An 18,578-nucleotide genomic window follows, 5' to 3' on the forward strand; every position below is an offset into this window, starting at 1 on the left:
CTTATTGCATCGAAAAGCACTTTCGTGGAGTAATAGTGCTGTTAAACCCTTTTTTCCCACCAGTTTTTTTTGTATGTACCTTTCTATTTTGAAGAACCACGCTGATCAGCAAATAATGCAGATATACAGTAAATGTCAACCTGCAACATAGTTTGAAGAGTAATCATTAGTGCTGAGCTTATACCACTTTGAACCAATACTTGTACAGATTCCTATCGATACTGACACTTGAAAATTGTAACAGAAGTTGTTGAAAATATCGATAAATATTAGTGGGTAAGTATTCCATCCCAATTAGGCTGAGTATCAATTTACCAGAGTTCTACTTTCAAGATAGTGCCACGGCATTTTTTCGAATGCCATGATTGATCCAAATGGTATCAGTAAATAGAACCAACCGATACATCACTATGGGCTCTGCCCTAGTAATTATAATGTAATGGAGTGGACTATTGGAACTACAATCGGTTAAGGTTTTGGTGAGTGACACAGGGAGGCTGCTCACTGGGAATTCCAGGAAATATGCCTGGGTTCTGCTTGAATTTTTCTCCTTAGAAGTGAAAAATTGCAACTCTTATTAATCCAAATCCCATTCAATTTATACATATTAATGCCCTGAGCAAGTTTTTCACAGTTTAGTGTTTACTTTTTATCGAGGAAGGAAAAGAAAGCTGTGTATGAAGTAAAACAGGATTTTCTCAGTACGTTTACTTCGTTATTGACCTTTCCAGAATATATCTGACAAGCCAAATATAAGATAACTTGAAGTTGATTAGGTAAATTTGAAATCTTAATATGAACCACTCAATTGAATTGAATTCAAATTTTTTGATTTGTTTGAATCGCACAAACCTTTACATTGTTATTTACTCATGCATAATGTGCCCTTTTTTCCAAAATTTTTGCCCCCAAAAACTGGTGTGTATTATGCACAGAATAATTTGGACATCTAACATGAAACCATACAGGGTTATTCAATGATTTCGTGCCACTTGCATTGATTTTTCATGTTTATGGAACCCAGTAGCGTGTGGTGATCATTTAATAGCCGAAGCACTGAATATATAATTTTAAAATAAACAATAGTACATCAAGGGGCAGGCTTGCCTTGATAAAAACGCTGCACACCACTGCTTTGCGGCATTTTAGTCTTTCACGGGCTCCTCAAAAATGCCTTGTTACACACTTTCGGGGAGTTTTAAGTATCCTGGGAATTATGCAAAATTCAAATTGAATACTGAAGCAGTGCTTCGGTAGCTTACCTTGTATGCACGCCACTGACGGAATTATGCGTGAATTCTACTTGAATTTTTCTCCGTAGACGTGGAAAATTACAATTTTTTAATACAAATCCTATTCACATTTTATGCAAATAAAAATTATTTTCGTAAAAAATTCTTGCTCTCTTTTCTTGCAATTCCTTCTTTTCTTAAGTCTTATCAAGTTTATAATGCACCAAACTATCTAAATGAAAAATTGTTGTAAAATTGATTGATTTGTGGTTTTAAGTCCACTTTCTACACAGAAAGGATAATCGGGGCTGGACCTACAGTTTAAAGTGGGATCTGAACTACTGTGCCATGTGTTGAAAAAATAATTCAAATTGTTTGTTCGAACACAAATGCTTTAGCACAAACTTCTACCCCCTATTTGCATAATTTAGAGGATAATAACATCTTTGATACTACTACTACTACTAATAATAATAACAACAATAATAATAAAGTTGGTCCTGGTGGATTCGAATTATCAATTTCATCATATCACTCATCCCCATCTTCGCAAATTAGCCAAATGTGGCACAAGAAGCGAAGTAAAATAAAACAAATCAATAATAATAATAATGTTATAATAATAACATTATTATTATTAACACATTATTATTAGTAGTACGTTTATCCTGGCATTTTCTCCCCACCCGCTCAGACAAAAATTCGTGGTTGCGCCTCTGATTGTAAATAGAAACTCGGCACCTCTGATTGTAAATAGAAACTCAGCACCGTAAATTAATTATATTACGTATACCGTTTAATTGAATTATAATTTTTGGATGTTGGAATCACAGAGACCCTTTATATTTTTAAGATATTTGTGTGTGGATGTTGAGAGGTGGTAATACGTAATGTTGAAATAAAGAAAACATCTTGAATTTTTGGAAATTTTGCCTTGAAAACCGAGAATTATACTTGAATTTTATCATGGTCCTAGTGTAACCATCCTGATATTGTTGTAAAACTTAGATCCTACAGTTTCTGAATATGACAACAGTATTCCATTCAAGATTGTGACACAAATATGAAATGAGGTCATCACTAGGGGCATGCATATTTCGTTTTTGACGAAAAAACGAAATTTGAAAAAACACATTGTAGTGTTAATTTTTCATGTTTTTGAAGGGTGTGAGATGCATTTTGTGACCATGTTTTGTCACGAAATAATGCGAAATGAACTGCAAAAAGCGAAATTAACTCTTAAACACGAAATTTACCATTTATATACAGACGCAACACTTTCTGAAGTCTGAAGTATCCTGTGAGTTATGCAATTCCCGGAAAATTGATTAATTCTGCTGTTAATATTGGAGAAGCAAAAATGGACTCCTTTACACAGAAATAAACTTAATACTCTTATAACTACATAAATGTGCAATTAGAAGTGAAATGTTAATTCTGTGGAATAAGTGTAGTTTTTAAATCAAATTTAGGATTATATTCACAATTTTAAAACCAAAATGTCATTTTATATACCACTTTTCATCCAATTTTTCACCGCTATAACACCGATATTTCATTTTATTTACCGCTTTTGAACCCGAAATTGACTCAGTTTTTGTACCGAAATTTTGCTTTTTTATTTACCAAAAATATGTGCCTCTAGTCATCACAAAATGAATGAACATTCTGATTTTTATGGTACTTTGAATGAAAGAAAAGATAAGGAAAAAGAAAATAATAATTAAAATGTATTATTAGGCAATTGATATGATACTAATGAAGTGTGTAAATGCCTTAATGGAAGAAATTTTGTGTTGCCAACTGCAAGTTTGAGGGTCCTGAATGTGCCTCATATAAATGTTGCTGAAAAAATATATATTTTGAAGGGTTTTTTTTTTAGAAAAAGTAAAGAAAGAATGAGCAAAACTACGTATAGAAGTTTGAATTTTTCACTTTGTAATGTAATCTTCTGCGGCACCAAGAAAAACAGTGCCATTCTGGTGGAATTTCGAGCATGCACCTCCTGTCACATGGGATGCGTATCAGTGGCTTTTGTTGGGCGAGCAATAATACAAAATAACCTAACCGATTAAGTACCGATACAAAATTTGCTGATACCGGTAACCGATATTCGACTGATCTGATATAAAATTAGACCTCAGTAGCATGTGGTGACCATTTAGATAGCCGAAGCACTAAATATATAATTTTTAATTAGACAATGGTACATCAAGGGCAGGCTTGCCTTGATATAAACACTGCACACCCCTGCTTTGCAGCATTTTAATCTTTCATAGGCTCCGCAAAAGTGCCTCTTGACACTAATTATCCTGGGAGTTACGCAAAATTTGAATTGAATACCGAAGCAGTGCTTTGGTAGCTTACCTTGTATGCACGCCACTGATTGACCTCCTTAATAAACGTGTTTCAAGGTGACTGCAGTGAAAAAGAAATTTCATATTTAGACATTTACTTTTTTAGAAAGTAAAGCATGGAGATTATCCATAAAGAATACAACAAAATGGCAGAATTTTGCACTAAATTATCAGATCGGTAAAATAATCTAATTTTACCGATATGCCTATATCACCCAATACCAATAGAGTACAGATTAATCAGTCCCATTGCTAGTATAAACAAATGCTCATGCAAGATGGAGGCATCGTTGGATGTGTGTGAGATTAGGAAAAGTTATTGTTGGTTTGATTAATATTATATATGCCATCTAATGTTATTTCAGTTGTATATCAAGACTGTATATGCTTAATATCTTAATAGATGAGTTGCTTCTGCAGACTGCATGCAACCCTGCCCCCCTTTTTTTAAAAAAATATTTGGCAATTCAGCTTAGCTGGAAGTCAGTAGTGAAATATTTCCTCTAAATTAGTAGTGAAATATTTCCTCAGATATATTTTAAGGTGTGTGAGTCCCTGCTTGGCTAATACAATCCATCATCCCAAGATTTCCATGATTTCTTTAGGAGAAATTCTAAAGGGATCAAATTTACCAGAATTTGAGGTTTTAATTGTGGTCCTTCAAAACTAATTAAAGTTAGGAAAAGTTTTTCACACATCAGGCTTTATTTTCCACAGAAACCTTTTGAGATGGGCTGTTTAACACTGTAGTCTGTGTGGATTTTGGCTTGGGTTAAGCTTGAATTAGAAAACAGGTCTCAATAACCAGCTCATTGCATATACTTGCATAATTTAAATTGTGCATGAAGAAATTGACTTAGTATGTAATAAGTAGGGACAGGAAGTTTTCAAGCTTACAAGAAGTTATTTTTCTCTCCTTGCACGTTATCACTCATTTGTATCAGGTGAGACATTAGTGGATTGTAGGTTGCAGTACATTTTCTGGTTTGTTGAAGTAGCATTTTTCATTTAGATAGTGCCACAAGTAGAAATTGCAGGGATTAATTAATAATGGAACCACTCTGAAAACATTCTGCATGTTGATGGGACATCACACAGAATCCAAAGTGTTCATACAGGAAACCCAAAACCTTTTTTCTGTATAAGTGAACCTTCATCTTTATTAGCCATTGTATCTCCAGTCATGGTCCTGTTGCCAAGAGTTTTAGAAGAAAACTGGTCTCTGACATGTTCTCACTGTTTACTGTCTGAAAAAAAATGGCCCAATGATTCTCTGGCTCGACTTTGCACCTTGCACCCTCCCCCCACCCTCCTGCAGTTTCACACTATGAATCCCAACCTCCATTTTGGAGTCCAAGATACAGAGCAATACAGAGCCGATTTTGAGCAAAATGCAGAGTTTCAATTAAATGAGTGTAGATCCGAGGCTAATTGTCCTAGAGAGATGAGTGATATACCGTTGTACATGGAATGAACCAGAGATTCAGACTATATAAAATTTAAGCAAATTCGGCATATATGTGGTGGGGGGGAGGGGGCTAACTCAAAATTCCAAAATTTTGGGGGAAAAAATTGATTCCCCCACCCTTCCCTCAAAAATGTACATGACAGTGTCGACATGCACATGGAAATGATCGCTGACATGTAAGGAACACAAAAATATTTGCATTATTATCATATGACCAATGTAATTTGAGTTGTCCCCCAAATGGTCGGCACGCCACTGATTCAAGCTTCAAAATGCAGCGGTACCTTGAAATGACTTTAGCTCAGAGACTATTTGCCCTGTAGATATGAACGATATACTGTTTTACGCAGAATGAATCACAGATTCAAACGATATATAATTTATGCACATTTGGCATACATATGGAGGGGGAAAGGGGGGGGGAAATACTCAAATACTTTTTTTTAAAAAAAATTGGGTTTCCCCCTGCCCCCCCAAAAAACTCAAAATGCAAAATTTGTGCAAATTTGGTGTATATATGGAGGGGGAAGGGAGAAAACTCCCAAAAATTATTTTAAAAAATTGTCACCACCTAAAAAATGTCAATGCACTTAGGCACAAAACTACACCTACGCACAACATTCACGGACGAAAAGCTAGAACGCAGTGAAAAATGAGCGCTGATTCTTGCAGCTGCTTGAAATTCTATTTTTAGACAATGCAGGGTAACCCCTGTTGCAACTTGTGGACACTTGTGCTAAAAAAAACCAAAGGTTTCCTTCAGCGTGCTTTGAAATTCCATATTCTCAACACAGATTCAACAACCAGTCTTCCCCCTCCCCCTGCTTGCGCCCTGACATCGGATACTGATAAACAACCTTCCTTTGAATGCAGTTAACAGGCGCAAAGGCAGTTAACAGGCGGGAGTGAAAAGCATTGCTTTAGAACACCAAAGCCGATCTTCCTTTGCCGGCAAAAATTTGACCTTCAAAAGGTCAAGTACCTTTTCCCCTCCATTTTGATGAAGACAAAAGAAATGCAAAAAAACATTTCTGTTAAATGCATGTGTTAGGAACAATATAAAAAAAATCGAAATTCTAGCCAAAAATAGAAAAGTTATACGTAAAAACTACGACCTTGACACAGCATCTTGATCGAGATGCTTGGTACTGGGAGGGTTACATTTGGGTATCTCGATCGATATGCTTGGGTCCCAAAAGTTTAAAACTAACTAAATCAATCAAAAAAATCACGATACGATGACTCATCCTTATCGTTGTGGTTAGCCAAAAGTGGCAGCAAAGCGAAGTGCAATAAATGAAATAAAATGGGATCACACCGTAATTTTCACACTTGATCACATTATTAGGAGTTTCTTTTCCCCAAAATCGGACATTCTGTTCGTTCTCAGAATTGTTGAGATATGTTTTGTACTTTGTCAGAGAACCATGTGTAGAGCAGCAGCTAAGGGCCAAATCCAGATTTTTTTTACGATCTGGAACCCGTATTTCAGAGGGAACCTGGATTGCCTTTAAAGTCCAGATGGGAAAGTTTCTGAATCTGGATTTTAAGTTTTCTGGTATCTGGATTCTAGATACATTTATTTGGCCATCCTTAGTATGGACTGTGGTGGCTTGTGGTCATTTTCCCTCCAAGACCCTGCAATTAGTTTCAAATTTTCTGACCAGTCTCTCCACTGTCTGCATGGAGCCAACAGAGTACCAAAATAAACACAAAAACTTTGTGAGTCTGAGCTACACATTTTGTTTCCACATGAAACACTATTACGTCTTGTTCAAGTGTCTGTTGTCCGCCCATGTTTCGCCAACTGAAGCTCATGCATAACATTGGCAAGTGCTGCCATCTGCTGAACCATGTGTGTTCGGCTGTCCCTCACAAAACTTGAAAGTGCTGAATCCAAAATTAAATATGACAATTTTAAATTTATGACACTACTTGTGTTCCATAAAAATCATCATATCCTTTTGGCCCTCTTAGCTGAGTCGCTCACAGATGTCATGTACATGTTGCCCAGGGCAACTAAAATGTTGCAAGGCATTTTCAATTCTTAACAGAAATAATCCTTGTCAATGACAAACTTGTTTTTTCATGTAAGCTCCTTTCCCAAACTTCTCAACAGTAGTGTAATTTTAATTATCCGAGTGTAATAAAGTACAAGGTTTGTTCAAAAAGTAATCAAACTTTTACAAAATTGAGAAAATGATAATACAGTAGAGCATTGATTATCCGAAACAATTTGGGACCGGGCGTGTTCGGATAACTGATTTTTCGGATAACCGATCATTTACGAAAAAAGTTGTACCAGTGTCATAGGAGCAATAAAAACAAAGAAACAGTGATATTAAACACAACTGTATCACAAGTCTTATAAATACATACCTTATATAAAGTAGTACAGTAAAGTAGGCCAGGCCTACAGTTTAGGGAAAGAAGTCCAAAATTGTATTTTGCTTCAGAGCTGAGACTCTCTTTTTTCTGCTAAATCTCGCACACATTTTAGAGAGTGCAATTGAACAGCATCGTATTCTTCTTGTTCTAACCACTGAATTTGCCGACTGGAACGCTTACGGTTAACCGCGGTTAACGATGTTAACATAGAATGCTGCATTTACTGTCGAACCATGTAGCACAAACTCTAAAAGATCGATTCCCATGCCAGTCGAAGAACACAATCAACAGCACTTTACATGGGATCTGTGTACTGATTCATGCTTTTTAGGGCCATGTTGAGGATTTTAGACCTAGTGTGATGATTGAACCGTGGTTTCCATATAGTAGCTGTACACACATGTTCCATGTTGTCTGTAATTTCACACATACTTGCTGATCTTCCAGTTCCTTCCTGGTTGGGTAACTGAAGATCGCCGTAGGCATTCAGCGCAATCTAATGCATTACTGTGGTTAGCAAAACCTTTGAAACTGGGCCAAGTTAATTACTAAGGACACTACTAGGCACCACCACTGTCAGTTCTCTTCAATAAATTTATGTATAAACTTTAAAAAAAAAAATTAGTTTCTTTTTGAACAGGCCTTTTATAGTCTGAAAGGTGACAAAGCCAAAAAGGCAAAAGGTACCCCTGTTCACACATGCCATGAAATGCGAGGACAATTTATAATTTTGCCCAGTTATTGATCTTGATTTTCTGATGCAGAAGAAGTTAACACACAGGCATTTAAATCTTCAGGAATGTGTAGAGGCACATATTTTTGGTAAATAAAAAAGCAAAATTTCGCTACAAAAACTGAGTCAATTTCGGGTTCAAAAGCGGTAAATAAAATAAAATATCGGTGTTATAGCGGTGAAAAAATGGATGAAAAGTGGTATATAAAAAGACATATTGGTTTCAAAATTGTGAAAATAATCCTAAATTTCATTTAAAAACTACACTTATTCCACAGAATTAACATTTCACTTCTAATAGCACATTATCAGAGTATTAAGTTTATTTCTGTGTAAAGGAGTCCCTTTTTGCTTCTCCAATATTAACAGCAGAATTAATCAATTTTCCGGAAATTGCATAACACTCAGGATAATTCAGACCTCAGAAGGTGTCACGTCGGTGAATAAACCCTGAATTTCGTGTTTAAGGGTTAATTTCGCTTTTTACAGTTCATTTCGCATTATTTCGTGACAAAATATGGTCACAAAATGCACCTCACACCTTTCAGAAACATGAAAAATTAACACTACAATGTGTTTTTTCAAATTTCGTTTTTTTGTCAAAAAACATCTCCTAGGAATGTGTTGTTATGGGTTTGCATACAGGCAATGCATATGGAAAGATATCTTGGGTCATAATTTTTTTCTAGGTGGGCAGGTAAATTTGGTGAGTTTGTATATTGTCATTCTTGGCCATGTGTATTGATCGCCCATTTACAGCCGTAGCTTTTATTATTGTTGCAGAGATTAGCATCAGAAGTATGTGTTGCTTTCTGTGGATCACTAGTAGGAAAGAGCGTGAGTGAGAGTCAGTCTCTTCTTGTTAAGGTGCTTCTTAACATATTGTGTGACACATGCAAATAGCTATTGGGCTGCTTATAAACTTAAACATATGAAAGATAATATATAAATATAATATTACTCACTGAATCACAGTTCCTTTGAAATATGTTTTATGAATCTACTTGAGAATGAGTTTACAGAATTTCTGTATGTATATGCTTAGTAGCAGCTATATATTTTCAGCTTGATTTGAGATTTAATGTATCCTGTAAATTGAGCATTTTAAGCACTACTTATGGGTGGAAGTTGAACCTGTCTGCATAAATAAGAGTATAATTTTTATGCTTAGCATAGCTTTAGAAATATCTATATCACTATGTGCACTAATGTTTAGATACACTAATGTTTAGATAGCAAGCACCAAGGAGATATTTTCAGACACATCTTGCAGGAATAACAAACTGCATTTCGGCAAGAAATTCAATCTCAACCAGGACTAAAACCTGGGTCTCTTGCATACCATGATATTGCTATACCAACAGCTACCGAGCCATCCATGTTTTTGTCTGATTTGGTGCTTCTACTGTTTTACTTTTGTGGAATTGTTTCTTACGAGTGCTACCACAATGGGATCTGTTTCTTGTGAGTGCTACCACAATGGGATCTGTTTAATACGTAACCCAGTGTTAAATGTGCCATCATGACCTTAATTATATAGTAGAATATTTGTGACACACAAGAACTACAAGGACTAGTCAGTAAGACTTACGAATTTATTACCAAAAAAATTAGGCATGGTCCTTTCCGAAGTATTCTCATCAAATTAAATGCACTCGGTCCAACGTATCTGCGAATTTTGAAATACGTGCTGGAACTCATCCTTTTGATTTGGTCTTCAGAAGGGCCTGTACCTATTTCATGACATCCAGTCAAGCTGCATGGTTTGCTCTTAGTTCTAATTTGAGGCGAGGAAATGAAAAGTCCCACAGAGCAAGGTCACGACTATGGTGATATTTTGATGTTTTTCTCGACCATATTATTGAGAGACAGTCGTAAGTGGATTCAGCTCTAGTCATTTTTGGTGAATGTGGTTTTCTTGCTCTTCAAAACTGTCGTGTAGTACTGCCGGTAAACCATTCTCTTCAGTGAAAGAATAAAATAAGTGTTACCTTTCCTGCTGGAAGAACGACCTGGAGCTGCTTTTGTATGAGAAGGTGATTTCAGACTCTGCTGTTATGGAGCACATCACACCACTGATTATAAACTTTGCTCCTCTACCAGATGCTGAAGTTCTTTAAACATATCCATTAGCTTCCTACTTCGCACAGGCACACGGCATGAGCAAGTGCTCCATCTGGCAGGTTTCCAAGTTACCCAAAAATCTTCACAAACAATAACAGCAGCTGTTGTTGTTACCTCACTCATGGCTGTGGCAGGATCATGTGGACCACCTTGCTGTCAATGCACAACCTCCCTTAAACTGGTAGAACTAATGAACTATAATGTATTGTGACAGATCATCTTTCTCGTAAGCAGCAGGCTTCTGTGGTGGTTTTCTTGACAAAATTGTAAAGCTATATGCTTTTTCTCTCAACTTCATCTGGAGTAAGACTGCAACCTGGAGACAAAAATTGTATGTTACTTAGTCAAACATCTACAACTGAAAGTTGCATGCAGTGACAGATTTCAAATTTTACCACAGTGGTTCATCAATGTCTATACTATTCATGAATAACGTTCTGTTGCATTTGCCAGAATTGTTTGACTCTACAGGCTTGCCACATGCACCAACTGAACTTTGCTCATTGGTATGTTATAAAGAGAAGTTATTAACATGACAGTACATTGTGTGCTTTTCTCAGGTTGTAATGACCACAAAAGTATTTTTCAGCTTCCAGTTGGTTTTGTCAAAATTGTTTTTCATTAGCAGTTTAGGAATTTCACCATAGAATGGTATTGAATTAGTTCTGCCAAAATCCACAAAATCATAGCTAAGGTAAAGTTCTCCGTTCATATAGCACCCTTCCATGGAGGCACATTTAGGGGATGTGGGATAGGGCTCCATACATTAATTCTTGATCTCGGGCCATACTCGTAGACCACCTCCAGTTTAGAATTCATGCAAATGTTGTTAATCTTCCTTTCAAGATTTATAAGTAAGTTATGGAACAATTTTTTTGTGGCCCTGAAGCACAACTGATCAGATGATCTCTGCTAAAAGTCTTAGTGCCAGGTTATTCCATTTGGACCAGATCACTGGGTGGCATCATACTGGATCCATTGGAGATATTTATTGCTCTTGATATTTTTTTCGAACATTATTTTTTAAAAAAATTCAAGCCAAAAATATACAGATCAAGCATAAAAAATGGTTTTGAAATTTGTATCGGTTTTCAAAAAGTAACCATCAAGGGTGAAATATAAAAATAGAATTGGACGAAAAAATAACTGGACAGCGAGATGAAGTGCTTTTTCTCCAAATGTGCCATTGGAATGTGGAAGAAAGCAATTGATAATATTCAATGAAGTCTGTAATTCTGCCAAGAAGAGTGTAATTTATAAGAATTTTAATGGCTGTTTTCATGATTAATAACCATGACAATATTCTTCTGACCTCACAGTGCACCATGCAAGAATATTTGAAACTGAATTCTGTAAACTCATTTTACAATTGTAGTTTTTATGAGACTGCTAGAATTATGGATAGTAGAACATTTTAACCCGTTATTGGTTAGTTTTCAATAATTAGTATTTTCTTATTCCAGATGCCAGGAGCTGCACGTAGAAACAATGGACCAGGATCACCATGAGACACAAGAGAGCCCTCAAATTGCGTTTGCATTTGTAAATGTTGATAGAAACAGCCCTGTTGCTGATGAATTCATTGACTGTGAGGATGCCAGCGATGCTATCTCGAATAATCTCACCTTTAGTGATAGTTCATTACTGCATTACTATAAAGACATGACGAAACACAATGATACTGTTAGTCAGATATATTATCCACATCCTTTGAACACCCTTCCTCATATGTTTTCAATTTCAGACGGTGTCATCAATAAAATTCCTGTGTTCGTTGATAGAGGTGTGCAAACTGACAGTTCATTTGTAGAGTCAAGTGAAGTTTTAGTTGAAGTGACACAATACAAAACTTTGGCAAGAAGGTCTATTGCATATGATAATGGCACTGTTACAAGGAAGTTTACGAAAAAGGTTTCGCCAGTCACCAAAGTCAGCTTACCTTTTCTTAAGGGTAAAGGTGACGTGTTTAAGGAAATGCGTGTGGATTCTAAGGTAGCTCGGGAGAAACCAGCACGAGCTGAAAACTTCTGCAGAGGTTGTTCCAAGGAATTTCACACAAAAGAACTTCTTAACAATCATGCATGTTCTGGTAGGCACGCATGCACAATCTGTAGGAAGTACTTTCGGTCAGATATGTTTTTGCAGGTACATTTCAGAACTCATGATGGAACGATGCTTTATGATTGCAAAACGTGTAAGAAGAGTTTCTCTCAAGCAAGGAACTTTGATGAACATGTCAAAATCCATCCTCATCCCAGGCCGTATTGGTGCAAATCATGCGATTGTTCATACAAAAGCATTAGTCACCTTCGTCTACATCATGCAAGAGCTCACGACTCTTTAAGACCACAGTTTCCAATTGAAGTTGCTGAAAAAGTCGTACATGAATTAAGCAGCAAGGAGACCTCCGGAACAAAAACTGGTTCTGGTTATCACTGTAAATTCTGCTCTAAGTCATATTCAACAGAGCATAACTTTGCTAGGCACAAGTGCTCATTCAAATTCAGTTGCAGGGTGTGTGAAAAGACATACAACTCTAGATTTTCTCTTCAGATGCATCAGAACACCCATGACGGTATGATGTTGTACCAATGCAAAACTTGCAAGAAAATGTTCCGAAGCAAGGACGAGTTCAGTTCTCACTTGAAGATTCATCCAAGTGCTAAACCATATTGTTGCAGCGTGTGCGATAAGTCATACGATGGACATTTTAATTTGCTGTGGCACTTCACCTCCATTCACTCGGACTGTGAAGATGTTGAAAGGCTTTCCCTTCAAAATGGTTCCTTGGAGAATTCAGTGAGTGACAGAGAGAGAACAGGAAATGCAGGGAATCAGTATGCATGTGGGTGTGGAAGGTCATTTTCTCTGAAACACCTGCTAGAGAAGCACACAATCAATTGCATAGATAACACACTGCTAATTTCTCGGAAAAAGAACGATGGGAGAAAGGAATTATATGATGCAGGGGATGTTTGTTTCGCGTGTGATTACTGTGAGGAAACTTTTGTCAACGGAGAAGAATATGAGAAGCACAGAGCATGGCATGAGGAAGAATTTTTGCAAAATGAAAAGGCAGATTCATATGGAGAAGAGAATGAAGAAGCAGTGTCACAGTCAGAACCAGAGTCCGACACGGGTGCTGATTACCACGTGAACTACAATGCAGATACAGAATCTCAAGGATCGGATGCTTCAAAAACCCAGGGAGCACCACCGGAAAGATTTCAGTGTAAATTCTGTGGCATTTATTATAAGAGCGGCCGTCAACTTGGCAGGCACATGTATTCTCACAGAAATGAAAAATCATATCAATCAGGAGATGATCTTCAATCACCTGGTGTGGATGCTAGTTCAGGAGACAATGATTCGCTGACGTGTTCAGTATGCAAGAAGCATTTTACTCAGCGTAAATCATTGTGGGGACACTTGACGTTCCATGCCAGACGCAAGGAATATTCTAGCCCATCTGTCCGACAGTATAATCGTACCTGGTCTGAACGTGATGCAGGAAATGTTCACAGTAATGATTCCAAAGCAGAAGTTGAAAGTGGATTTCCGTGCACAGTGTGTGGCGAAAGATTTGATACGGGGCAGCAGCTTGGAGGACACATGAGGAGGCACTCGAGAGGTAATCGTAGCGAAGTGCCAGTTGATAATGTCTCCAGGACATTTGTCAGTAAAAAATTCCACGGTAAGAAACAGTTCCTTTGCATTTACTGTGGGCAACAATTTTCTATGATCAATCATCTTGCGAATCACTTCAAGAGACATGGGAAGGACAAGCTAAAATTTACGTTGACAGATTATGAGGCTATGATGAAGAAGGCTGGTGTAGATGGAAATTCTGTTGCTGATTCAACAGCTTCAGCTTTAAATACTGTTGAAGAACAAGAAATTTCACCTGTTAAGACCACTCGAACAGTACCACCAGCAAAGAAAGATACACCTATTGTCTCTGAGAACGAGTTCCAGTGTGATATTTGCCAGTATAAGTTCCGCTCCGAGGAAGTTCTCAAGAAACATGTACGTGATCACAAAAGCAAGCCCTTCTCTTGTGACATTTGTGGTAAACTTTTTAAGACTGGCCAGTATGTGAGTCAGCACAAGCTGCTGCATGTAGCCAAGACTGCGTACACCTGTGACACATGTGGAAAAGTATTTGTTAGTCGCCCTGGCTATTTTCTGCACATGCTGAGACGTCATGGTAAAAGGCGAATGAAAAATACTGCGGCTTTGAAAGACCATGAAAGTGAATCTCACAAGTTCCAGGAGGAGGAAGAAATCCCAAATGATGATGCTATAGAGAATGATGCAGGGGGGGACGAAGATGAAAGTTATCCAGATAATAGAGATGTACAAGCTGTGCAAGTGAATGACAAGGAAAATATTGGCTTTGTTGAACAGAGATCTGAAAATGATAACCTATTAGCCATCAAGAAAAATTCATCGGGACGATTCTCATGTACTATATGCGATAAGTTTTTCACATCAAAGTATTCCGTGTACAGACACTTGGCAATCAATCATACATCACATCACATACAGTTCTGCAAACTTTCAGATGATCTGTTTTACTGTAAAATATGCAGGAAACAGTTTCCACATTTTGAAGGATACAGCGCACATGCGAGAAGTTTACACGGGGAGACAGTTCAGGATGAAATAATTTCCCTTACGAGTAGCAGTGGAGATGTGGTTGAGGAAAGCAGTGAGCCCATTGATAATAAAGAGTACAATGATAAGCAGTGCGACATATGCAACTTCAAGTTTTCGACCAGAAAGGAACTTGAAGAACACAAGGAGGATCACAAGACAAAGAAACACATGTGTGACTTATGTGGCAAACTTTTTGATACATTGTATCATGCCAAAATACACAGAGCTATACACACAGGAAAAATGTCTCACATTTGTAGAGTGTGTGGGGAATCCTTTAAAAGTCGTGACAACTTGTTAAACCACCTAGCAGGTGTGCATAAATCTGTTAACTTACCGCAGGGAGAGTTACCTACTGCCGAGAATTCACTCGATACTATTGGCATGCTGGAAGGCAGGGCAGCGGAATCTTCCAGTGGCAAGACTTTAGACAGCAGGCACATGTGTTGCCTTTGTGGTGAAACATTTGAACGCAGCACTTTCCTATCTGACCACATGAAAACTCATGGTATAAAGAACTATACTAGCTGGAAGGCAAAGCAAATAAAGCTTTTGCAGAATTCTTCGCGTACCTTATCTCGTCGGTCCGTTTCTATTACGTCAGAAAGTGAGAACATGTACAACAGACCCATGAAAAGCAGCATGGGTTTTGGAGCCATGGACGCTACATTTGATGCACCTGATGCTGGGAATTTACCACATTCGTGCAGCGACTGCAAGTCTTCATTTCCGACACACCAGGACTTAGAAAAGCACCTGAAAGAACACGAGAACATGCCTTCATGCGACATATGTGGCAGGGTCTTTCACAACAAGGCACATCTGAAAGAGCACAAAGTTGTTCACGAAGGTGGGAAATCTTACACGTGTAACATTTGTGAGAAAGTCTTCAGTACCTCTCCAGCATGCATGCTACATATGAGAAGGTCTCACAATGCAGGCCCAAGTAACATGATAATTAAAGGTGCCGATGAAACAGGAAGCAGTGAAGGTAAAGGCAGGATCGAGAAGGACCATCATTCCACCAAGGGAGCAGCTTCCAAGACCTTCTCGTGTGAGTTTTGCGGAAGATTGTTCTATAGATGTGAATCGTGGAAGCAACACAGACGAATACATACGGGCGAACGTCCCTATGCTTGTGAAGTATGTGGAAAAACATTCCGAATGCAATCGTCACGTTATGCTCACGTAAAATTCACTCACAAGAAGAAGCCTATGAATTGGAGGGTGTACTTGAAATCTAGAGGGCAAAATGCTCTGGAAGCATCTCAACAAAACGTACCAAATGCAGACTGCGAACCTTCAGAGTCTAGTAATGTGACTGAAGCAGAACCTGAACCATTACCTGAGGATATCAGTGTCAAAAGACTTTCAAGTGATGGAAAGTACCACTTCTGTAATATATGCAACAAGAAACTTTCAGTTTCGACAAATCTCCGGCGACACATGAACATGGTACATAAATTAAATCTTCAAAAATTCCAGGGACAAAGCAGTAATAATGCTGTTACCAAGAGAGAGCCAAAACCTCAAGCTGTAATTCGCAAAAAGGGTCAACTTGAATGTGAAGTTTGCAGCAAACGTTTCACCTCCAGAATAAAATTGAAACGCCATGCTTGCCATGCTCACCGTAAGTATAAGTTGAAGCAGCCCAAGGTTCAACTGACTCCCATTGATGTAGGCACGAATGACCAGGATGCGAACATGCACAGTGAGGGGGAACCACCTGAAGTTGATATGTGCATTGTTAAAGAATTTGAAACTGATTCTGGCGAGGACTATGACCAGCAACTTTCTGAAGAAAGCCTCAATGATGTGGAAGGTGCGTCTCAAAATCACTCAAAGATTGAAGTCTGTGATGGTGGCACTTCACTGTACACAATTGTTGAACCACAGCAGTTGAATTCCATTCAAGGCGAAACGACCTCTGTGTCATATCTTGTTAATGAGGAAAATACAGAACAATACATCATGCCACCAAATCAAGTAATTCTATACCAACCAGATGGTCAAAATGTTTCTTATATCTCAAATGAAAATGAAAGCACTGTAGTGACAGATATTGGGAATGCAAATGAAGTTTCAGTGGAGAATGAGGCAGAGGTTTTCCAAGAATATCTGGCTCGTGTTAGCGGAGATGCAAATGCATCAGAAGAGACATCAAGCAAGGAAGGGTCAGTCAAAGGAACTACCGGTAACAGTGTAGGAAGTTCGACATTTCTTGTAAGCGAGACTGAAAGTTACAACCAGGTGCCTGGAGACCTTCTTTGTGGATGGCAAGAAGAAGTTGTTGATGGAAGGAATAATGAAGAGAGAATAATTATCACATCAGGGGATACTCCAGGGATTGTAATTAGCCCGAGTTTGGTTTTAACTAACAACCCAATTCAGCAGGTAAATAATTAGGTACCTGTTTTCTATGTTTTGGGAATGTGTCGACTTGATAGTACACATCATACTTGCACCAAATCACTTTGACTGTAGACATTGAATAGAAGAGACTGGTTCATGTATTGAACACTACAGTTCAGCAAATATTCAGGATGACGAACATCTCCATTGCACATATTATGGGAAAGTGTGTTCATTTTGCCAATAGAGGAAGCAATTTGGTTTTTTGAATGATTTATTTCCATTTATAATGATGAATGGTACCATTCATATATGTACACATTTTTTAAGTTTGTGAATTTGTGTTTTCTGTCTAAGTGTGTTTGCTGTTTGTAACATGTGACAGCAGTAAAGTATGTATGGATACAACTACTTCAGTTGTGCATTGGGCCACAGTTTTCAGTTTGGTATATTCTAAAAGGTGAAGTATCTCTGTTGATAATGTAGAAGGGTTAGATTTTTTTAAAAAAATATCATTTCCTATAATTGAACACTATAATAGTGTGATTGTGGATTAAAAGACTGGTGTTTTTGTGCCCATTGAGTGCATTGATGTTTTTTCACTTCATATATTGAAGCAAAAAAGTAATGTGCAATGGTGTTACAAGCTGTTTGTTTCAGAAAATGAAAAGTTTTTCTGTATGTGTGAAAAGGAGAAATAGAGATAGTGGTAAATTAAAACTCGTGGTATTTTGTACGTTAAATGATTATTGATAAAACGCTAGTAATTTTAGCAACATTTTCAGGTGCATAAAAATGTAAATGATGTTTTTTGCAGGAGAAATCATTTGAAGAATATTTTTTTGGTTACATTAATTGAAATAAAAAATAGCCGTATTTACTTTTCTAAGAATTGTTAAAAGCTGCAAAAATAAGATGTAAAGCAGATTCTAGAATTCCACTTACTAAACACTTTTGTTAATACCTTTGTAATGTTACCTTATAATGATAAGAAGGAAATATTTTAATTTTTTTGTGTGTATAAATATATATATATGTATACATATTGTTTTTAACCTTTAGCAATAGAAGTTAAAAAAAAGTATTGTATTAATTACTTTCTTTTTGACATTTTCTAGAATTAGTTTTCTTTACATTATCGATATTGCACAACTCATTTTTTTTTAAAAGCTTGTAATTTGATACGTTGCAGATAGGAAGGGCGAACTCAAGAAACATGCATTGTGAGGGAAATGCATTTTGAAGTTGTCAGGCACAGTGCGAAC

The 18,578-nt window shown here is 37.3% G+C and overlaps 1 protein-coding gene across 9 annotated transcripts in view; it reads left to right on the forward strand.

Moving 5' to 3' along the window:
* Nucleotides 1–18,578, forward strand: part of LOC146000476 (uncharacterized) — a 234,248-nt gene that overhangs the window by 20,738 nt on the left and 194,932 nt on the right. Inside the window, exon 4 of one of the 9 annotated variants that reach the window (XM_083138148.1) lies at nucleotides 11,766–17,814. The exons of the other annotated variants lie outside the window; for them this stretch is intronic. Within the exon in view, the coding sequence (XP_082994274.1) occupies nucleotides 11,766–17,367 (5,602 nt within the window). The 3' untranslated portion in view covers nucleotides 17,368–17,814. Of the gene's footprint in view, nucleotides 1–11,765; nucleotides 17,815–18,578 lie in introns of those variants that run through there. 9 annotated transcript variants of the gene reach the window in all.

Source organism: Lepisma saccharinum, chromosome 16 (assembly GCF_977018435.1).
Source record: "Lepisma saccharinum chromosome 16, izLepSacc3.1, whole genome shotgun sequence".
NCBI lineage: Eukaryota > Metazoa > Arthropoda > Insecta > Zygentoma > Lepismatidae > Lepisma > Lepisma saccharinum.